The sequence below is a fragment of the Aythya fuligula genome, chromosome 1 (genome assembly GCF_009819795.1).
Source record: "Aythya fuligula isolate bAytFul2 chromosome 1, bAytFul2.pri, whole genome shotgun sequence".
Taxonomy (NCBI): Eukaryota; Metazoa; Chordata; class Aves; order Anseriformes; family Anatidae; genus Aythya; species Aythya fuligula.
In genome coordinates this window covers 206,007,787-206,030,793 of record NC_045559.1, presented here as the reverse complement: position 1 = coordinate 206,030,793, position 23,007 = coordinate 206,007,787, and the positions used below count along the sequence as shown (strand labels likewise).

At 64.2% G+C, this 23,007-nt stretch overlaps 1 protein-coding gene across 1 annotated transcript in view; it reads left to right on the top strand.

Moving 5' to 3' along the window:
• The first annotated feature begins 3,527 nt into the window (after positions 1–3,527).
• Positions 3,528–23,007, top strand: part of PDE2A (phosphodiesterase 2A) — a 46,966-nt gene continuing 27,486 nt past the window's right edge. Inside the window, exons 1-2 of the mRNA XM_032207160.1 lie at positions 3,528–3,767; positions 22,466–22,526. Of these exons, the coding sequence (XP_032063051.1) occupies positions 3,700–3,767; positions 22,466–22,526 (129 nt within the window). The 5' untranslated portion in view covers positions 3,528–3,699. The remainder of the gene's footprint in view (positions 3,768–22,465; positions 22,527–23,007) is intronic.

Sequence of the window (23,007 nt, the reverse complement as noted above, 5' to 3'; positions counted from 1 at the left end):
GTTTTTGTGGCATCCATCAGGAGCTCACATCCTCCTGAGCTCTGTGCGATGTCTCTGGCCCTGGCTGGGAGCCTGGAGCCCTCCCATGCTCAGAAATCCCCAAATCCCCCCAGTGCTTGGGGCTGGAGCACGGGTCCAGCCCTCCCCTACGCTGCTGGGTGCTTCCAGATGAGAAGAGCGAGCAGGGAATTAGCTGGGAGTGATTGGAAAGGAAAAAAAAAGAAAAGAACATTTCTAATGGAATGCATCAAAATATTTTAGAAGAAGTGGAAGCGTTTCATCAGGCTATTTAAATTTCTCAGCATTTCTGAGACTCCAGGGGCTGCTGAGAGGAGGAGATCCGTCTCCTAGCGAGTGAGCCCGGGAGCTCGCGCTGCCGTTTGCAGAAGGACTATCGTAAGCTGCTTGGATACCGGGCTAAGTTTTCTCTAGAGGAGAAAATAGTACAGACCTACATGTAGCAGGGAAAAAAAAAAAAAAAAAAAAAAAAAAGCAGCTTTAAAAGCACCGGGAATCACATTTTGGGTAGGAGAGGCAGGCGGCACCACGCTGGCTGCACGGAGGGGCTGAGGGGGTGAGGAGCAGGCTGGGCGCATCGCGGTGGGCGCGGGTGGGTGCCGAGGTCTGTGCCACATGTTTGGGTCAGGAGGCTCCGCGTCCTCCCCACCCGAAGCTGCTCTCATCGTGTGATCAGCACCAGGCGTTGATTCCACTTGGGAATGAGACGGGCTGGTGATAAATGAGCATGGGAACCGGCTGTTCTTGGGAAGAGGGGACTCCCCGTGGATGTTTTCTTGCCAAGGCGATGTGGGAAGGCCGGCTCTGACACTCAGGGGTCAGCAGGCTCGGCGCCACGCTGCTGGTGCAGGGGTTGCAAGCTGCACCCACGCTGCTCCATCCCTGCTGCAGGGCTCACGGGCATGGCACGCCGCATCTTCCAGGGCATCCCGAGCTCTCTAGAAAGTCCCCAAGAAATAAGAGCAAAGAGCGAGGCCGTGCCGTTCCTCCTGCCTCGTCCACACCTCCGCCAGAGCCCAGAAATGGAGACAAATGGGAAGGCTGCATTAATAACAGCGCTAAGTGCAAGCGTGCCGCGACAGCCTGCTGAACCAGCCCGTGCCAAAATGAGAGCCCTTTTTCCCCCCAAAGATCCAGGCTGGTGGGAGGAAATCGAATAACAACAAGATGGAAAAAAAAAAAAAAAAAAAAAAAAAAACCACAAAAAAAAACGAGCAGGAGGGACAAATGAACCCAGCAGGTCGGAGGATGGCCGTGAGAGCCGGCGGCAGCAGGAGGGGCAGGAGCTCGCGCGCTCCAGCCGAGGGGAGATTTGTTGCCCGAAAAATCTGGGGCAGCCGCAGCACGGGTGTGGGTGGCAGCGTGCTGCCAGGAGTGTGGTTTTTACGCCCCAAAGCCAGAATTGGCAGGGCTCAGGCAGCAGCCAGAGGATGCCCCAGCACTGAGTCACGGCTGGGGAATCCAGCAGGGCAGGTACGGCCCCGGGGGCACCCCGCTGCTGCCTGCGCCGTGGCTTTGTCCCCATAGCAGACACTGGCCCCATGGTGTGGGGAGAAGATGGGTGAGTGGTGATGGTTTCCAACCCCTGGGGCTCAAAGTAGAGCCCCCTAAAGGAGCGTGGGATGAGCTCCAAAAGCCTCATTGAGCCCAGGCAGAAAATAAAAACCTGGGGCTGGTCGTTGAACCTGTGGCTTGGAGTGGAAGGAGATAAAGGGTGAGGTTAAAGCAAAGGGATGGCCCTTTATAATGCCACATCAGCATGGGATCCGCTCTCAACTCCTAGGATAAAATTTGGGCAAGTCATCATGGGTCTGGGCCTCAATTTCCCCCTCTGGACAACGCGGGCAGTGAATCTTGTCTGATTTCCTCAGCGCGCTGCTTACGGCTCTAGACCACGGGGATATTAATCCTGGCGAATTTGACAGGGACTGAAGTGATTTGAGTGCTAATCTCTTAATATCTATTGCCGTTCCTCGTCCCAGCTGAGCAGTTCATGGTGGAGCCTGGAACTGGCAGCGTTTTCACCCCCCCCCCCCCCAGAAAGAGACCCTGGAGGAACGGAGATCCACAGGGCTGCTGAAGAGTGACAGGAGCAGGTCCTTTTTTGAGAAAAAAATCCCTCACGTGAAGATGTCCCCATACCTGCAGGGATGCTCCTGGGTTCACCAGGGTGGCCCAAAACTGGCCGTTCTGGGCCAAACCAGAGGCTCATCGCCCCTCTTTGCTGGTGGCCAAGTGCAGGTGCCATAGGGAGGGAGGTGGAAGAGCAAGGCAGGGATAGCCAAAATTTTCCTGAGCACGCTCCTGCCCAACCATTCGGTGCTGGGCAGCCCGTGCCAGGGCTCTGGCACCCGAGCTGGATGTTAAATCTGGGCTGCACTCGCTCCCTCATGCCCTCCCTCGGAGCCAGGAGCTGTGGGGTTTTGCAGCAGGCAGAGCTCGCTCTGACCCCAATTCCGTGTAGGATGCCCTTCCCTGGGGTCCCTCCTCGGAGCACAGCATCTGACTGCACAACCTGTTCCCTTCCCACCTCTGGCACCCCGCACCCTGGGTGACCACACACCCCGACAGCCCCCCCGGGCACAGCGAGGCCCAAGGCAGGAGACCCCGGTGAGGCTGTGGTCCCCCCGTTGGGGGACAGCCCTGCTTGATGTCCCGAGGGACAACACGGCGGCACCTCCAGCCCAGCCAAGAGAGGCTCTGGTGGTGCTTGGTGCTGCACACACGCAAAGGGCTGTGCGCTCAGCAGGGTTCCCAGAGGGGAGCTGTGCTAATTCGGGAGGTGACGGCACGGAGCAGTGCTGCAGGCACCTGGGAAGCTCTGGTTTTGCTGCTGCATCCCAGCACAGGGTGTGGGCCGGGGCCCAGGGCAGGTCCAGGCTGGGAACCCACCCAGCTGGGGTGGCCGAGGGCTCCAGGCTCCATCCTCTCCTGGCTCCAGGTCCGATTTCCCCGGCTGAGCACCACGGAGCCGTGCCAACGCAGCACTCAGCATCCCACAGCCCGACCAGTGGGCAGGACCAGCACATCCCAGCATCACCCTGGTGCTACCGGAGCACCCTGTGGGACCACCAACACCCCTTGACACCCCCCAACCCCTCCAGACCCTCAGGACCAGCACTGCCCAGAGCCTCTCCCCGCTCTCACCACCCCAAACCAGCACCCTGCCCATGGCTCTGGCGCTGCCCAGACCCACCCCATTCCCCCGGGGGCACCGGGGGACGGCGGCACGGCTGGGGAACGGGGAGGGTCTGCGCGCCCCTACCAGACAAAGGCTGCGGCCGCAGGGAGCGGCGCGGCGCAGCGGGCGCGGCCGGGCGCGGCGTTCGGCGGCCGGGCGCGGGGGGCAGGTGCGGAGCCCATCGGGGCCTCCGCCGGAGCTCCTCGGCCCCCGCCCAGCCCCGCGGAGCCGTCAATCAGCTCCCCCCACCTCCCTTTTCTCCCCCCCTTTTCTCCTTTTTTTTTTTTTTCTTTCTTTTTTTTTTTTTTTTCCTCCTTCCTCCCCCACCCGCGCGCCTCGGCGCGCTGCAGCGGGCTCGGTGACAGCCTCGCCGAGCGGCTCCGCTGCCAGCCAGCGCCGAGCAGGGCGCAGAGGAGGCTCCTCGCTGCTCGCAGCCCCCGCCGAGCCCCCCCCCCCACCGCCGCCTCCCCCCTGGCAGGGCTGCCGAAGCATGCGGAGCCATGGGGCAGGGCTGCGGACACTCCATCCTCTGCCGGAGCCAGCCGTACCAGGCGGCCGCGTCTGACCTGTGAGTCCCCCTCTTGTCGCCACCGGGCGTGGGGGGGACCGAGCTGGGACGGGGGGGGATGCTCCGGGACGAGGGGGATGCTCTGGAACCGGGGGGATGCTCTGGGATGGGGGGGATGCTCTGGGATGGGGGGGATGCTCTGGAACCGGGGGGATGCTCCAGGACGAGGGGGATGCTCGGGGAGGGGTCCTCCGTGGGGCTGTGGGGCGAGGGAGCAGTGGCTGCGTGGGGATGGGGAGAGGGGAGGCAGGGCAAAAGTTCTCCCTGCATGACAGCTGGAGGGGAGGGGGCACAAAAGGGCCCTGACCCCCCCCCTGTTGCCCCCCTGGTGTTCGCCCAGGGCTGGTGGGGATTGAAAGCTGCGTGCCAGAGGGCCGCCGTGCTCAGCATCCCTGTGTTTCGGGAGCCACGCTCGCCCCCCACCACGTTTTCCTGGGGGGGTGGAAGGCTGCGGGCCCTGCGGTGGGCTGGGGGGGGGCACGGCCAGGCACCGGGTGCCTCGGTGAGGCGCGGGGTCAGGCCTCTGAAACGTGGTTCCCACAGCTCCACGCAGGGCAGGGCGGCCACCCCCGCACACCCACCCCCGCAACAGGTCCGGGGGTCCGGGTGCCGCTGCCCCTCCCTGCGTGCAGCGGGGTGGGGAGGGGGCTGCGGGGCTCGGCGGGGCTCCCGCTCCACCGGCACGGGCAGCGGGGGCTGCGCGCACGAGCGTGGGGTGACCTTGCTGAGGGATGACAGTGCTCCCTGCAAGCGGGGAAGGGTGATGCTCCGGAGAAGCCCACGTGGGGAATTTGGGGCTGAGCTGGCTAACGGGAAGCACGCGGTGAATTCCCAGCACCCCGGGGTGCTCTGCTGGGGGGTGGCGGAGACCCCCCCGGCGCTGCGTGCGCGCCTGCTGCGCTCACCAGGCTCCGGCTAGCAGGCTGTGCACAGGAGGTTTGCAGGATGGGGGTGCCCTGCCTCCGAGTGTGGGGAGATTTGGGGTGCTCCCCATCCCTTTGGATCCCGCCCTGCCCCAGGGGTGAGCTGAGCCAGCGGGGAAGGGACGCGGGCAGAGGGGGGAGAGGAGGAAGGCGGCTCGGCGCTTGCATTCCTTTGTCTGGCACTGCCAGCTCCACGTGCTCAGACAGCGGCCGAGCTGCCTGGCTTGGCAGCACAGCCTGGGAGCAGCCTGGGAGCTGCGTGGGGATGGGGCCGGGAGCACCCTGAGCTCCTATTTGGGTGCGCTCACCCCTCCCCTAACGCCACGGCACTGGGGCGCAGGGGGAGGCTGCTCCTGCTCCAGCACGGAGCCTTCCCCTCCCTGCACCGCGCACGTTTCACACCTTCTCGGGGGTGACCTTCAGAGAAGTTTGCCTCTCTCTGGGTAGGAAATACCCTACAGCACCTCCTCTGCCTCCAGCCCCACGCGTGGTGGGGCTTGGACCCACCTTGCCTTACCCCAGGAGCCGCTTTCTGGCGCCGAGTGCTTTGTTCCCGGCGGAGACGCTTCCACGCTGCCATCAGGACGTGTGCCCGTGTCCTTTCCTTCCAGCAAAGCACACAAAGGTCTCGAAATGCCACGCTACCCAAATGCTTCCCCCGGCTGGAGCGCCTCGTGTGACTTGCAGCTGCTGCTGAGCGACCTTTAAGGCAGGTGGATGCTGCCGAAACTTCGTGCAGAAATTCCCCCGTTGCCCAGGGCGTAGCCTCGCCTTCTGCCTAGAAGATGTCTGATCGCATTCACACACCCTGTGTGTGAAAAAGGGGAGCTGGAAAAGCTCCCCAAGTGCTGATCTCCAGCAGCCTGCTCTGGGGAAACTGTTTTGGCAGAGGGGTCGGACCCGATCATCTCCTGAGGTCCCTTCCAACCCTACATTTCTGTGATTCTCCCGTCCCCATGTGCGCGGCGCAGCCCTGTCAATACATTCCGATTTATTTTGCAGGTGGCAGCCAGTCAAGTGCCATTTTGTGTTATCCAGGTCACGTTTTAACCCATTTCCTCCTTTTTTTCCCCCCCGGCGGGAAGCGTGCGCCCGGGCTGGCGGCTCCTGACCCGGTTAGCGGCGCGTGCTGGATGCGAGGGTGCCCGGAGCGAGCACAGCCAGCCCCGGAGAGCAGGCTCCAAATCTGCTGTGCCTTTGCAAACCAGCCTCTCCCCTCTTCCACCAGGATCCCATTTTCATGTTAAAGCAGGGCGCAGCGAGGGGGGGGCGGTGGGAAGCATTACGGATAGCCCTGCTCCCCAAGGGATGAGCTGGGAAGCAGAGCTGGGATTAAATCCGAGAGGAGCACGCCAATCCACGACAAGCACGAGGAGTGTGTGTGCACACCGGGACGGGGAGCAGGTCCAGCTGGATGTGGTGTTGGGGTGCCCAAGGGCAGGATCTGGCAGCAGTTGGGGCTGGAGGAGAAAGAGCCGAGCTCCGCGGGCTGGAAACGTGGTGCTGGGGGAGAAAACACGCCGAGGGGTGGCGCAGGGAAGATCTCAGGAGGTCTGAGGTCGTGGGTCTCAGGAAACCCTTGGGAGTCACCGGGGTGAAGGTTTTGGGGGCCTGCGAGGGGACAGAGGTGTTTTCTGTGCGCTTTTGTGCCTCTTACTCCAGGTAAATGTCACGTCCTTTTGGGGTTCTCCGAGCGAGGGCAGGCTGGCGAGCACGCTGGGGGCTGCCCCAAACCTGTGATGATTCCCAGCCCCCGCCTCGCAGGTCTGAAGCTCTGTGCAAGGCTGGATCCGGCCCCACAAGGGGAAAAAGGATTCAGGAGCAGGGGGGCCCCAGCTTGTAGGGGTGCCTGGCAGCAGAGCTGGGGCAGGAGGTGCATTGGCATCCCCCCGACGCTTCGGCACGCAGCCCCGGAGAGGCAGGAGGGCGACCAGGAGAGGTTGGGATCCACCCCAGAGCCCTCCTGGCTCCGCTGTGCCCTGCTGAGCTCTGCCCGGGGGACGCCAGGCTTTGTGCTACCCATGCATCTTGCAGTTCAGGGCGGATTTCAGCGTGGTGCAGGCTTTGCATCCGACCCTGCTGCTTACCCACAGGGCAGGGGAGCAGCAGGCGTCGGCCGTGCCTTGCTGGCAGCCAAATATCCGGGTTATGCTGGACCCACGCGGATCCAGGAGGGAGAAGGAAGCCCCAAAAACACGTTACCAAACCCTCAGGCTCCATCCTGCATCCATCAAGCATCCAGCCTCCAGCCTCCTCCTCCCGAGCATCCTCGGAGCCTCTGGTGGTGCCCAAGTGCTGGGAATTCACCTCTGGTGTTCTCCAGCTGCTGGCACAGACGGGGGCCATCAGATCAGCCCCTGCTCTGCCTCGTGGGCTGGCATCAGCCCCGTGTGCCCCCCTGCGAGATGTGGGCCCGGAGGAGATAACAGCAGGCTGGTGAGCTGCGCTTTCAGCCCCAGGGGCAGGGAACCAGCATCGACCCAGGGCAGGAACCCAGATCCTTTCTGGGACCCCCCCCCCCTGATGCTTTCGCCCAGCTCTCTGCGCTCTCCTCCCCAGCCTGGTACTCGATTTCGCTTTTGTCTCCATCCCTGCTCCCACGTGGCTCGCCGAGAGCCGCGCTGGGCCGCAGCCAGCGGCGCAAACCGGGCGGCACGGGGCTGCCTGGGACTTTTCTGCCCGTCCATCCTTCCCCTAGCAGGGCTGAGCTGCCCTACTTAATGCTCGGGCTGGTCCCCGGGGGGGGGCTACGAGGGGCTGGGCGAGCCCAAGGATGCTTTTTCTGCGTGGCTGCAGCAGCAGGAGGGCTTTGGTGAGCGGTGCGCGGCGCGGCGGCACCCCTGGCACCCGTGGGGAGGTGTCCCCAGAGCCCTGTCCCCCGTGTGTGTGACCTCAAGGAGCGGCCCAGCAGCTTGCTGCAGATCCTGAGTGCTCCTGGGGGCTCCTGGGGGGGGGTTTCTCACTGAAACCCAGCTCCTGAAGCCCCCAGGGGCTCTGCCTCCAAGGCCAGTTTGGGAAAACCGCGGGGTGGGAAGGCTGCAAAGCTTCCCTGTGCAGGCAGGGCTTTGGGTGGGCTCAGGCCCTCTGAGTGCGTGGCAATTTGTGTTTTCCTGAACAAATGGAGTAGAAAAAGGAGGTGGTTTTGGACAGATTCATCTCCTGCAGGGACTGTTACCACCTGCAGTTTGGCTCTTTGGTTCGGGACCAGGTCCCATCAGCCTGGCACCGGCGTTTCAGGGGGCTGAGGGTGGCTTTGCAGAGCACCTCAGGGCCACCAAACCCCTTTTTTTTGCCAGAAGCAGGGGAGGGCAAAGGCACCTGAGAAGGCAAAAAAGCAAACAGCAGCTCCGGCAGCAGCCTGGAAGCGAAGCCTGAGCCAGAAAGCCTCCCCTGGCTTCTGATCGCTTCCCTGAGCCAGCCAGCCCCTTCCCAGCTAGTTATTAGCTTGCACGTTTCAGCTGGGTGACTCAGAAGACAGTGAGGAGCTATTTATAATGAGCATTTCAAAGGCTAAGCCTGTTTCAGGGCTTTTTTTCCCCCCCCTTTCTTCCCTTGAGCTGGTGCAGGGCAAAGTCGCCCGCGCGCCCTCTCGCCCCAGCGCGCCCGTGGCCGTGCAGCAGGAGGGAAGCTGCTGCGAGGTGGTGACAACCTGGCCCCAAAAACCTCCCCGTCTGCATGAGCAGCTCCCCAAGCACCTCGCTGTCCCGGCTTTAGGGCCAGCACAATTCAGGGATGGGGCAGGGAGCTGCAGTTTGGGGTTGCTGCACCCCGGTGCTGCCGCTCCTCCGCCTCCTGCAGAGCCAGAACCAGCGGGACACAACCCGTGCCCGTTTCTCCCCATGGAAAAACTCCGTGCAGACCCCTCCTCGCAGGCAGGGCTCCCCACAGCCCACCTCGTTGCACAGACAGGGACACGGTGCTGTGTCCCACAGCCTCTCGGGGAGCTGCTCCCCGGGACCTGAGCCCTTCCCGGCCTGGATGCCGCCCAGCTGGGTGAGCCAGAGGCTGGATCCGAGCGCACGGAGCCCTGGAGAGCACTGGGATTTATCAGCCTGGTGTGGATGTCACCCTGGTGGAGCCAGAGGGTGTTTGGAGACACCTCCAGGAGCTGAGTTTTGCTGGCCCAAGGCAGGAACCCCAAGCAGGAGGGACCACGGGGAGGGTGCTGCGGGTGGGGAGCACGCGGGGATGCCACAAATTCCTTTTTTTCCCCCAGAATTAATAAAATGGGCTGGGATCTGAGCTCTCCTCTCTCTACATCCACGTGCTGGGGCTCTGGGCTCGCTCAGCCCGCCTCGGTCCCGTTTGGAGCAGGATGGGTGCTGGTGGCAGCGTCCTTCCCACGCGCAGCAAGGAGGCAGAATTTGGGCAGCCTCTGAGCACGAAACCTCCGCCGAGCAAGGCGATGGGCAGAGGTGTTGGCACCCGCAAAATCTTTAATCTGGCTCGAGCCGAGTGCCCTGAGGGTTTTATTATCAGCTGCCCCGGGCACAAAATCTCTGCCCATGAGCTGGGTGCGCTCTGCTGGGCTGGGTCTGGCCGGGTGATGGAGGCTCCCATGGAGCTCAGGCACCCCAGGGATTGAAGCATCCTTTGGGGACACCTCGGGTTTCTGATCGGGAGGGACATCGGGGCACTGAGCTGCTCGGGATTGACGCAGAGCCAGGAAAACCTGGTGGAGGAAGCACCCAAAACTTTGGGGGCTGTTTGAGCCCGGTGAGGAGGACGAGCCCACGGTGTCTGGAGAGGGGAAGGGAAGGCAGCGAGGGCTGAGCCTGGCTCCAGGGCTGGAGGTGCCCGTTTGGGTGGGGAGGGCTCGCCGTGGAGGAGCAGCGTGACCTTTCCTAATTCGATTCTTGCTCTTTTATTTCCCCTGCTTACCTCCAGCGCTCTGCTTTGTCAGAGGCTCGGGTTCCTGGAGCCGAGCACTGCAACATTTGAATCCTATTTATTTTATATTTTTTTTATTTTTATTTTTTTACCAGCTGGCTGCTGCAGGTCGAGCATCCCCCAAAATAAACACGAGGCCCCTTTGGGTGCTGCTTTTCTCTGCCCGAATCGTGGCTGTGCTGCAGAGATGGCCACAGCCACCCGCAGCTGCTGAGGGCGCAGGGGCCGAGCCCTGCTCTCCGCGCCCAAACGGGGGGCTCCCCGCCTGCCCCACAGCTCGGGGGCTGAGCCAGCCCCTCCAAAACGGGGCCGTGGGGAGGAGAAAGGGGTCTCTGCCCCCGTGGGTGGCGTGGGAAGCTGGGGTGAGCGCGGAGAGGCCGCGTGGAGGTGGGGTCCTGGCAGCCCCGCGGGGCGCACGGCGCTGCTGGGGACCCTTCCCCGGCGAGCTGGCACGGTGCTGTGACAGCAGGTCCGTGGGCTGGGGAGCCTGCAGCTCCCAAAGAAGTGCAAAGTCAGCCTTGCTCATGCGTCGCCGTGCCTGGGAGCTGGGGAGCGGGGTGCTGGAGCTGGAGCTCAGCCCGCGGGGAGCGGCGGCGGCGGGGGCTGGCCACGCAGCGTGGGCAGGGGGCAGCTCCCTCCCAGCCCTCCTGCGCTCTGAGGTCTGCTGGTGCTCAGCAGGGGCAGGAGAAGTGGTCCTGCCTTGGGTTGGAGCCTGCTGAGTGGGGTTTGTGGACGAAGGGATGGTGCCGGGGGCTCTGGGGGGGCTTTGGGCACGTCCCTGAGGGCTCACAGCATCTCCTCGCCGTGGCCAAGCTGCCCCCTGACCCTCACATCCCCTGCAGGACCAACGTCCCCAAAGCAGGACCAGCCATGGGACTGGGGCCAGCTGCCCCCAGCACCCCACCGCTGCCCCCATCACCCCCCAGCACCCCCCCGGAGCCTGCCCCCAGCAGACAGCGACGCAGGGAGATGTCTCCTCGCCGCACCGCAGGCTCGCGCAGACGGCAGCCGCCACGCCACGAATTAAGGCCAAGATCTCAGCCTCCGGGCATCGCGGCTGCGCTGCTCACTGCAGGCACCCAGCACCCCCTGCTCCGGGTCTGTAGGGCTTGGCGGGGGGGCTTCGTGCCCCCTGCATGCCCGGTGGGGGTGGCAGCAAGCCCGGAGGAGCTCGGCACTGGTGGCACGAAGAGGGTCGCGTGCGGCGCTTGCAGCAGGGCTCTGGGGAGATGGAGGTGGCACGCACACGTGTGCACAAGGGGACACGCACACAAACACACCCGTGTGCACTCGCCAGCCCCTTCCCTGATGTTTTTTTGCCACCGCTGCCCACCCCAGCCCCATTTCTCGTGTCCCTGCTCCTGGTCGAGCCGTGGCTGCTGCTGGGAGGTGGCTCCGTCCCCTGCGGCCCCCTCCCAGGAAAAGCGGTGACTTTGCAAATTAAAAAGCCTGGGCTCAGCTCAGCGAGATGCTGCTTTTCAGCACGCGGGTGTCAGCTGAAGCAGCTCTCGTTTTCACAAGCCTCAGAGGCACGGGAGACTTTTAGCCGTGTCCTTCTCCTTCCCCATGGTCCCCATGCCCGGCTGCCCCCGGCTAACAGGAATATTTTGTGCTTGCACCGAGCGTTTCCTCCTGCGGGGTTGGGTGCTTTTATTTCATTGTCGTTGGGATGGGGCTAATTTCGGGGCTAATTTCGGGGCTAATCAGCCCCATGTGCATCGTAGGAGCACGTGGAGGCTTCAGGTGAAGTCGCTGCGTGGGGCTGCCGGGAGGATTCGGGCACCAGGGGAGGTGGACGCGGGGCAGGCAGGGGGCAGACAGGACATGGGGCTCCTGCTCCTCCCCAAAAAGCACCGGGATCCTGCTGGCGTTGGGATGGAAAGACTGGGGGAATGGGAATTGAACTGGGATTGGATTGGGAAAACTGGGGGCTCGGACCCGCTGCAGGGGAAGCAAAAGTGCAGGGCCAGAGCGGCGCTGGGAAGGGAGAGGAGGCAGAAGGAAACGCCACCTCCAGCTCCTCTTTTCTTTTTTTTTTTTCTTTTTTTTTCTTTTTTTTTTTTTTCCCCGGTTATCAACTAAACCTCCTAATTGAATGATGAGTTGGCAAAGTCTGCAAGGCTGCCTTTATTCAAGGACAACTCCCAGGAGAGCCGGGGGTAACCGAAGCGTTTCCTCCCCGCCCCGCCGCGCCTCCTGCCTGCTGCCGAGGATCTCGGTGTCAGCGCCCTGGCGCTCTGCTCGGATCCTCGGGGTGCTGCTGCCCCTGCTCTGCTCCCGGCGGGGAGAGCTCTGCATTTCCAGCATCCCCCCTTTGGGGACACCCCATGGGATTTGGGGGCTTCCCCCATCAACCAAACCCTGCGCATCTCCGAGGTGTGCCGCGCTGGGAACTTGGCGGTTTGGGGATGGGGCCGGGCCACATTCCTGGTGCTCCTTGGAGTGCCGGATGCGTGCCCGCTCCGCAGCTGCTCCGTGGGCGTGCGACGCTGCTGGGACGGCACCGAGGAAACGTGCCCGCCGTGCAAACACCGCTCAGCGCGCCCAGCCGGAGCGGCGGCACTCGAGGCGTTTGCTGAGCAAACAGAGCGCACCGGGAAGCCCCGGGGGTGCCACCTTTCCCCTCCCCTCCCACGCTCCTGCCAGCTGCCGCCGGGGCCCCGCAGCATCCTGCAGCACCTGCCCATTAATATTCATGCTGCAATTACCCACAGCCAAGCTCGGCTCCAAATTAAACCCCCCCCCTGAGCTGCGCGGTGGCTCCGCGCTCCGTCCCGGTGCCACGCTCGCGCTCAGGGCGCAGGGCACCCGGCGTCCCCACAGCCCCTAACGCCCACTCCGTGCCCTGCATTTCCACGTGAAATCCTTCGTTTTGGGGCTCGCTGCCTGCAGGAAACTGGCGATTTTCTGCCGCTGCTTTGGGGCCGGGCAGGATGAGCCACGGAGCGCCAGGGACCTCTCGCATCCACGGCAGGAGGGAATGCAGCTGCTGGGGGCTTGGGACACGGGACGGGGCACGTGGGACATGGAAATGGGACAGAGGACATGGATATGGGACGTGCTGTGAAGGGACGCAACCGTCAGGACCACCCCCAGCACCCTCTCCAGTGACCCCAGCTCGCTCCTGCGCCCCGCCACCCAGTGCCAGGGTCACCACTGTCACCAAAGCCACCGCTGAGCTCGGTGGCAGGGGGACGAGGCTTCGCCTTGCAGGGGACACGTGCAGCCCTCCGGGCTTCCAGATCGCTGGAAGCTTGTGTACTTGCGGGCCGCTAAGTGCTGTAATTACAGATGTGCCTTAATTAGCATAATTGCGTTTCTGCACAAATAAAACATTTGGCGGAGTGATTCCTCGCCGGCAGCTCGGAGAGCAGAGCAGAGGGGAGCGGGGCCACCCCCGGCCCCACCAGGATGGGGGGGGGAGGCTGGTGCCCGGACCCCCCTGGATTTGCTGGGATTTGGCACTGGGTTTGCTGGGATAGGGCACTGGGTTTACTGGGACATGGCACTGGGTTTGTTGGGGCACTGTGCTGGGTTTGCTGGGGCATGGCACTGGGTTTACTGGGACATGGCACTGAGTTTGTTGGGGCACTGTACTGGGTTTGTTGGGGCACTGTACTGGGTTTGCTGGGACATGGCACTGATTTTGCTGGGACATGGCACTGGTTTTGCTGGGACATGGCACTGGTTTTGCCGGGGCACTGTACTGGGTTTACTGGGACATGGCGCTGGGTTTGCTGGGACACTGTACTGGGTTTGCTGGGACACTGTACTGGGTTTACTGGGACATGGCGCTGGGTTTGCTGGGGCACTGTACTGGGTTTGCTGGGACACTACTGGGTTTGCTGGGACATGGCACTGGGTTTACTGGGACATGGCACTGGGTTTGTTGGGGCACTGTACTGGGTTTGCTGGGTCATGGCAATGGGTTTGCTGGGGCACTGTACTGGTTTTGCTGGGATGTGGTCCCAGTCTTACTGGGACACGGCACTGGTTTTACTGGGACATAGCACTGGGCTGGATGGGGCATGGCACCGGGTTTGTTGGGACACGGCGCTGGGCTGGATGAGACACCGCACTGGGCATACTGGGACGTGACACTGGGTTTCCTGGGGCACTGTACTGGTTCTACTGGGACATAGCACTGGGTTTACTGGGCCATAGCACTGGGTTTACTGGGTCGTAGCACTGGCTTTGCTCCTTCATCACCCTGGGGACCCCAAAAAAGATGCACGAGGAGGTGGCAGGGGGAACCCAGCCCCTTCGGGACCGAGCCGAAGGGAAACGAGCCCCGGCATCATCTGGCGAAGGGCTGGGGAAGCAGCTAATTACCGAAGGGCTGGGGAAGCAGCTAATTACCGGGCGGCTGCAGGCTTCGCTAAGTGCCCTTTGCGTCGAAATAAAATAAAATAAAAAAAAAAAATAAAATAATAAAAAAAATAAAATTTAAAAAAAAAAAAAGGGGAAGAAAAAGAAAAAATCCATTTTTCTCCAGCTGAAAATGAAAGTGATTATGTAACGAGCAATAAATTACTTAAAAAAAAGAATGAGTCATTAGAGCAAATGCAGAGAAAGTCACTGCATATTTTTAGCCCCAACGCCCTGTACCCTGCGGTAACCCCGCGGGGGTGCCGGGGGGCACTGGCTGCCCCCTCCCCTCGCCTGGGCCAGGGCTGTCGCTGCCCCCCCATGGGGGTTTTGCCCCGTGGTGGCCGTGATGGGGCCGGGGGGACCCCAATTTGTGCCCCCCCCTAAACTGTTCCCCTGGGGCTGGTTGTCCACGAGCCCCTCGCCGAGCCCCGGCGCGCCGCTCCCTGCCCGGAGAGCCTGATGGATTAATTTGGAAATGGAAGCGACGAACGAATTAATTGGAGGATTAAAATAAAAAAAAAGAGAGAGAGAGAGAAACGATCCAGTTTTAATCCAGGTTAAATTGGTGAGCGAAGGCGTCGTTAACGAAGGAGAGATAACGAGGGGAATTGGAGCGGGCAGGTGCCAGGGTGGCAGCGGGCGCCCAGCTGGGGACAGGGGACGCCAGCCGAGCGTGTCCCTTAGGGGAGATCCCTGGGGACACCAGGGCAGGAGACAAAGCTGGGGGTCACCCATGGATAAGGGGGGGACCCTGAGAGCCCCCACCGCCCCTTTGCTGCCCCTTGGCCTGCGTGCAGCATCCTCGTGCCCTGCTGCACCGAGGAGGAGGAGGAGATTTCGCCCTGGAGGAAGGCACCCAAAGGGGCTGGGGTCCTCTTGTGCCCCGTTTTTGAGGTGCTCCTCCTTGGGTTTAAAGGTGGAATTAGGGGCTTTTTGGAAAAGGGCACGACAGCCAAAACTGGTGTGTGAGCCGCTGCAGGACACGGGCACGGAGCTGCTCCAGCAATGCACCGGGCTGGGGGGGCTGCAAGGGGCGCGGGGCACCCCCAGATCAGGCTCAGAGCACCCCGGGGACATCCTCGGAGCACCCCATACTCAGGGGGTTTACAGATCAGGTCTGCCTTGAGCCCCCCAAATCCCACAGCCGTGCGTGGGAGCTCTCCCGGTGCCAGCAGTGACCCCTCACCTCCATTGTCCCCTTGGGTCTGGGTGGCACCGGGTGGCACAAATCCCCTCTTGCAGCCGCAGCCCGGCCAGCACGGAGCAGAGCGAGGCACAACTCGTCCCGCTGCCTGCTGATGTTGCCTGTTACTCTTTTAATTAATCCGGCACCAAACGAACGTCCTCGGCACGCCCGGAGCGCTCCCGGGGTCTTTCCTTATTGCTGCCCGGCCACCTGCAGCGGCTGCTGGCGCAGTCATTAAGGCGCTAACGAGTTGTGTAAGTACCTCTGGACGGGCACTGCCCGCCCAGCTCAGGTGCTTCGTTTGTTTTTCGCCTGTAATGGAGCAGAAGGGAAATTTACAGCGATAAAAAAATGGGGGAAAAGTCTCCCGATAAGGCAAAACCGAACAAAGCCGAAGGGGCTGCCCGGCAGTGTTCCCCGTCCCTGCGGTCCCCAAGGGGTGGGGATGTCCCAAAAGCGGGGATGTGGCCGTGGAGGTGAGGCCAAGCCGTGGCCGAGGTTGGTTTGGAGACCTCCGGGGACCCCGGGGGCTGCGCGTCCTCGGGGTGACAGCGTGGGGACACCCCGTGTCCCCGCGTGGGAGTGGGCTGGGGCGCGCCGAGCGGTGAGGACGGGGTGGCATCACAGAGCTAGGATCCATGTGGGGATGTCACCTGCCCTGCTGTCACCGTGGGAGCTCTGGAGGGACGCGGTGGGGATGGCCACACGCTGTCCCCAGGCACGTGCCGTCCCCCGAGTGCCTGCTGTCCCCCAGCCACGTGCCGCCCCTCGAGGCACACTCTGTCTCTCCGGATCCCTGCTCTCTCAGGCACACGCTGTCCCCAAAACACAAGCTGTCCCTCTGGACACGTCCAGCTCCCCCCCCCACTCCGAGACACGCGCTGTCCCTTCGGTCACCAGCTGCCCCTCGAGACGCGCTGCGCCTTACGGCACCCGCTGTCCCCAGATGTGCTGTCCCCGCGGGCTCCTCCTGTCCCTCGGGGTGCCTGCTGTCCCCCAGCGTGTCCCCCCCCCAGGCACACGTTCCTCCAGATGCGTGCTGTCCCTCCGGGCACGCGCTGTCCCTCGCTGTCCCCGTGGTTGTCACCTGTCCCTCATCCCTTTCAGCCCGCAGCAGGCGCGTGCCCGGGTCCCTGCGTGCAGGACACGGTGTTTTGGGGCAGGGGGGCTGCAGCGTCCCCCCCGCTGCCCGCGCCGCCGGCTCCCAGCGGTCTCCATAGAGATCCTGGCAGAGCTTCATCACTTATTCATCGCCGGGGCCCTTCCTTTTCCAGCTAAGAGCACGGAGACAGCAGTAACAGCAGCAACGGGGACAACAAACCCGTGCCTGCGCCCCCCCCGGAGGTGCCACCGGTGTTTTGGGGGCATGGCGGCTCCTGGCACGGGGCAGGGCACCGGGATGTCCCCTCCTGGCTCTGGGTTTGTGCCCAGTGGGGCAGAAAAGGGGTGAACCCAGGGTCCTGCCCCATTGCAACTGCCCCCAGCCCCTGCTGGTGATGACGGAGCCCGGTGCATGATGCAGCCGGAGGGGGTCAGCGTGGTGCTGAGCCCCCACGGGGCGGCATGGGTGCAGGCAGAGGGGTGCAGGGGTGCACGGGGGGGGGCAAATAGGAGGCTGTGCGGGGTGCACACACAGACCCAGACCCAGTGCACACAAATATTCGCCCCCTCACCCTCCCACGCGCACACATTCCTCCCCCCCCGTGCATGCACACCCCCACGCATCCGTGCGCACGTGCCCCCCCGAGCGCGCACGCCCCCCGACGTGCACCCACACGGATGTGCAAGCCCACGGGTAGCACACAAGCTCACGGCTCTGCACGCACACGTGTGCACGCACGGCACGGCCCTGGCACTGGGTTCCTGCCCCGCTCTTCCTCCCTGCCCTGCCGTGGGTCTTCCTCGCGCCTGCTCGCGCGCTCCCCGCGGGCAGCCCTCCTGCACCCCGCAGCCATGTAGCGGGGCCAAATTTGTCCTTTCTGACCCCAAAAAGCAGAGCAGAGCACCCTGGAGCATCTGCTGCCAGGCTGCCAGGCACATTTATCAACACAGGCTGAGGAAGAGGAGCGTCACCTCCTTCCTCCGCGAGCAGCGAACGCGGCTCTGATTTGTGGCCGTGCCAAAACCCCGAGCAGGGGATGCGCCGCCGGGGAGGGGCAGCAGGGCTGGGGTCTCCCCCACCCCCTGCCACACACCCGAGGGATGCAAGGAGGGCGTCCTGATCCTTGCTGCACCCCTCCTGCCTCCCCGAGGGCACTTCTCACCCCTCGGCTCACCCCGGCCACGTGCGCGCTGTCCCCGTGCCCGCCATGCCTCGGTGCCTGCCGCGTGCGTGCCCCCAGCGGGGCCCCCCCGGGTTAATGAGGCCGTGCTGAGGCTCAGCACCTCTGTAGGGTCAACGGGGCTGTGCTGCTCCACCACACTTTGCAGCCCCACCAGCACAGCACGTGCCGGCCACGCTCCCCCTGCCCCAGCCCCATGTGGCACCGTGGCACCCAGTGCCCCCAGTGCCCCCAGTGCGCCCAGTGGCAGCCGGAGGCGCAGCCTTGGGGGAGGTTTTCCCTAAATGCGACCTGCAAGAGGGGCTGGCTGTGGGGTGAAACGCATTGTAGGGCTGCTCCCTGGGCTCGGTGTTGCCTCTTAGCCCTCAAAACTCACTCAGCTTCGGTGCCTGTGTGATGGAAGTGCCCGGACGCGCGGGTCCTGAGCCCCGAGGGGTCCCCCCCGGGCAGGAGCAGCGCCTTGGTGCCGCGTAAGGGTTAATATTTCCCAGCCCAGCGAACTTTGCTCCCTCCCATGCAATTAAATACCCTCTGGCTGGAGCTGCCTGTCGATGCCTGGCGGGTTTCCAGCCCCGCTGAGTCTCTGAAGACGGCGGGGGCCCAGCTGATCGATCGGCTGGGAGCAGGGAAAAACACACCAAAATGCGCCGGGAAGCACTCTGCCTGGATTTACTCCCCGAAGCTCCCTGGGACAGGGGCACGGCGCTGCCACATCCCCTTCTGCCATCTCCCTCTGCTGCTAATTGCACCGGGTCCTTAACGAGCCCCCGTGGCATTAAGGCGCTGCTTCCCTGCAAGCAGCCCGGGCGCACCTGCGGTCCCGCAGCCCCGCTCCCCACGTTGTAGGGTGGCCAAGGGGGCCGGGGCCAGCCCACACTGCGCCCTTGTGTGGCCCCAGCAATGGTCCCTCTGTCCCCAGGGCAGCTGTGCCAGGCCCGTGTCCTGCGTGAGTGACCTCGTGCCTTGCTTGGCACGGCCCCTGCCGTGCACCCGGCTCATCCTGGGGACAATCGGGCCCCCGGCTGCTGTCCCCATGGGATATTTGCTGCGTGCACGGGGCACAGGACCTGAATCTGAGCGGGCAGGGTGCGTCCGGGCTGAGCAGAGCCCGTGGGCTGAGAGGATGCTCGGTCCCCTCAGCGTGGTGTCCCCGGATTTGGGGACCGCGGGGCTGCGCCGTGGGGACCTGGGGGTGCCGAGGGTCCCGTGGTGACGCTGGGGGTCCCGTGGGGGCCTGGGCAGGGTGTGGGGCACATCGGCTGCCCCACAGTGAGCTGCTGCCCCGTGGGCTGGCTGTGGGGCAGAACCGAGTGGGGTGAGCATCCAGCCCCAGCGTCCCTGGTGCTTGGAGCTGGAAATAGCCCTCACCCCCCCCCCCCCCCCAGCTGCCTCCCCCAGCCCCGCCGGGGTGCCACGCCGTGGCTGTGCCGGTGCCCTGCTGCTGCCTGCTTCATTAAGGCCAGCAGCTGACGAATCTCCTCACTCCTTGCCTTGCTGGGATCTCTAATTATAGCACAGCCCTGGGGTGACTCACCGGGAGCAGCCCCCGGCCCCGGTTCTGTCCTTTTCCCCCAACCCCAGGGGTCCCGGAGCTAACCCAGCGGCTCAGCATCCCACCACCCTTTTGCCCGGCAGGGTGAGCGGGGTTTTCAGCCCTGGGGTTGTTTTTTGGGGTGTTTTTCCACCCCTTTTGCACGGGGATGTGCACAGCCTGGCGATGGGACTCTCCGCTTCCCACCCCAAACCCCCGCAGCCGTGCGCTGCCGCTGGGTCGGCCCCATTTGTGCAGGGAGGGCTGTGACAACGGGGACAGGACAGGGCTGGTGCACAGCCCCAGGTGCCAAACGTCCCATCCAGGTGCGTGCTGCACCCTCTCCAAAAACCCTTTGGGTTGGGACATTTCCTCCAGCAGCACCAACCCTTAGGGACGAGGTGGAGCTGGGGGGTCCCATCCTGCCCGGCGCAGGGGTGCTCGCCCCCAGGCTCCGGGGCTGTCAGCAGCCAGGTCTGCGGCTCCAGAGCTGTTTGCAGCGTCTGTCTCCAAGCAGGAGCTGGCATCTCGGCGGCACTTATCCCCATTGCCATAGAAACACACCCTCGCTGCGGGCTGCGAGCCGCGGGGATCGAGCCCACAGCCTCCGGCACCGGAGCTGGGAGGCTCCCGGCTGCTGGCGTGGGGAAACTGAGGCAGGAGGGGAGGAAAAAAACCTCCCCGAAGGGTTCCTCCGCAGGCTGGGAGGGCTGAGGAGCTCGCCAGCGTCTGACCTCTCGCCCTCTTTCCTTTTCATCCGCCGAGCAGCGGGAGGAGAACAAAAACCCGAGGCCGAAAATCCGCAGCGGGGATTTGAGCAGATCTGAGGGTGCCAAGGAGGCTGTGGGGCGGGCAGGGGGGCGCGGGGGCGAGGCCGCCTGCTGCCCACGGGGCTTTGATGCGAGGCCAAGGCCCTGGAGAGAGGAAAAAAAAAGCTCCTGGGGTCCCTGAGGGGGTGAGGAGCTGAGCCCAGATGGATAACATCGCTCGGGGTGAGGTGCCACCACCGTGTGCCATCACCGTGTGCCATCACTGTGTAGGGTGCCATCACCGTGTAGGGTTTCAGCCCTGTGTGCCACCCCCAGGTGAGGTGCCAGCACCCTGTGCCACCCCCAGGCGAGGTGCCAGCACCCTGTGCCATCACCGTGTAGGGTTTTATCCCCGCCTGCCACCCCCAGGTGAGGCACCCACCTCCCTGCACCCAGCACCCTGCGGCACCCCTCGCTCCCAGGGTGCTGCCGGATGAGTGCCGAGGTCTGGGAACCTGCGGGCAGAGCCAGGAGCTGTTGTGTGTCCCCCCCACACCCCTGCCCAGCCCCTTCGCCCCCTGTGCGCCCTGGGGCCACTGTGGGTGTCCTCCGGGCTCGCCCGGGTGGCTCTGGCCACTAGATGGCCCTGCGGCTCCGCCGGGCCCCCCCCCCGGCACCGCCCGGGGGCTGAGGGGTGCGAGGAGATGGGAATGGGGGCAAGGAATTGGGACAGGGAGTGGGGAGATGGGAATGGGGAGGTGGGAATGGGGAGCTGGGAATGGGGAGCTGGGAACTGGGAGGTGGGAATGGGGGACAGGGAATGGGGAGCTGGAAATGGGAAGCTGGGAATTGGGAGCTGGGAATTGGGAGCTGGAAATTGTGGACAGGGAGTGGGGAGCTGGGAATGGGGAGCTGGGAATGGGGAGTTGGGAATGGGGAGTTGGGAATGGGGACAGGGAATGGGGACAGGGAATGAGGAGCTGGGAATGGGGAGCTGGGAATGGGGAGCTGGAAACTGGAGACAGAAATGGGGAACTGGGAATGGGAGCTGGGAATGGGGAGCTGGAAATTGGGGACAGGGAGTGGGAGCTGGGAATGGGGGACAGGGAATGGGGAGCTGGGAATGGGGACAGGGAATGGGGAGCTGGGAATGGGGAGCTGGGAATGGGGAGCTGGGAATGGGGACAGGAAATGGAGAGCTGGGAATGGGGGACAGGGACTGGGGAGCTGGAAATGGGGAGCTGGGAATGGGAGCTGGGAATGGGGAGCTGGGAATGGGGAGCTGGAAATTGGGGACAGGGAATGGGGAGCAGGGAATGGGAGCAGGGAACAGGGGACAAGGAATGGGGAGCAGATTGGAGGGTACAACATGCAGGGAGCAGGGCGCAGGGAATGGGGTGTAGGATGCATCATGCAGGGAGCTGGCTGGAGGGTGCAGCATGCAGGGCGCAGGGTGCGGGGTGTGCGGCGCAGGACGCAGCTCGTGGGGTGCAGGGTTTATTTTGTGGGGTGCAGGAGGCATCGTGTGGGGTGCAGGATGCGGTTTGTGGGGTGCAGGGTGCCCAAACATCCCGGGCTGGAAGTCAGAGCTGCAGCCACAGCTCAGCCCTCGGCCCCGGGGCTGCGTGGACACCCCGTGCCCACCCGTGTCCCTGCGTCCTCGCCTGCCTGGGCTCTGCTTTTGGTGCAGGGAACAGAGAGGGGGACGGGAATTCCTCCGTAGGGGAATCTGGGAATTGTGATGGGAATCTGGGAATTTGGGATTTGGGAAACCCCCCAGCGGGGGGGCTCTTGGTGCCGCTGCTATTTGGCTCGGGGTCCGTGTCGGGGAGATGGGGAGGGCTGTGCCACCCCACAGCCCCTTCGCCAAAGGAGGATGAGGAGGGGGGGCGAAGCCCCCAGTGCCCCTCGAGGGGTGCAGGCAGGGGCTGGGGGAGTTTTTTTGGGGGGGGGCTTCTCCTCTTTCATTGCCCTTTCCCCCTTCTTTCTGGGGTCTGGCACCGAGCAGGGCGGCCACCCAGCCCCGGGGGACTTTGGGGGGGGGGGGGGGGCACATCCCTGCCCAGAACGGGAGGGGGCTTCTGGCTGGGATTTCAATGCCCCCCCAGGGGTGGGGGAACTTCCCACCAAGTGCACAGGGGGGGCACACACCTCTTTTTTTGGGGGGAGGTTGGGGGCGAGCAGCCCCCACACCCCTATGGGGGGGTTCGTTTCCAGGAGGTCTGTGTCCTCTGTCTTTGAGGGGGGGGTGGCTCATTCAATATAGGGCTTTTAAAGGTGGCAATCCCCCAAATCCCCCAGGGACTGGGGTCTCCCCCAGCCCAAGGGGGGGGGGCGGGGGCGAGACAAACAGGGGGGTGCCCCCAACCCCTCTCCAAGTGCCCAAACCCACCGGGGCGCACCCCCACCTTGGGATCGCCGCTCGCAGCCCACCCCCCCTTTTTGGGGTCCCCCACCTTGGGTGGGGGCAATGCCCCTTCCCCCCCCTTACCCCCCCCGCGGTCCCCGCGTTTCCCGCAGCAGGTGCGGAGCGGAGCGGAGCGGAGCGCAGGGCGGAGCGGGGCGGGGAGCGCAGGGCGCGCACCCCCCCCCCCCTTGCCCGGGAGGGGGGCGGGGAGCGCAGCAGCGGGGCCGTGCCCGTGCCGTGCAGCTCCGAACCGGGCCAGGAGGAGGAAGAAGAGGAGGAAGAAGAGGAGGAGGAGGAGGAGGAGGAGGCATGGTGCTGGTGCTGCAGCATCTCCTCACCGCCCTCCTTCAATTTTTCAGACGGGGCCAGCAGGTCTTCCTGAAGGTGGAGGACGCCGTGCCCGGCTCCGAGGCGCTACAGGTAGGGACGGGGACAGCCCCCCCCCCCTTTTTAACCCCCCCCGGTGTCCCCTTGGGTCCCCAAAACTCCCCTCCCAGCCGCGCCCCCCGTCCCAGTCTCCCCACCCTTCCCATTCGGGACCCCCCGCCCCGTGCGCCCCCCCCCCGACCCGATAATGGGGGTGCCCGGTGTTAAAAGCGGGCAGGGATTTGGGGAGGGGGAGGGATGAGGATTAATGGGGGGGGGCGGTGGAGCCGCGGGTCCTGCTGGAAAAGCCGGGTCGGGACCATGCGGGGCCGGGACCCCCCCGTGCCGGGGCTGAGCATCCCGCACGGCACCTCCCGGCCGGGCAGGGGGCTTCAACCCCCCCCCTCCCCAAACCCCCAGCGCCCCCGACAGCTTCTGGGGTCCTGAACCGCTCCGGGGGGGGGACACAGGGGGTCGTGCCCGGTGGGGAAACTGAGGCACGGAGCTCGGGGCCAGCCGGGGAGCAGCAAGGACC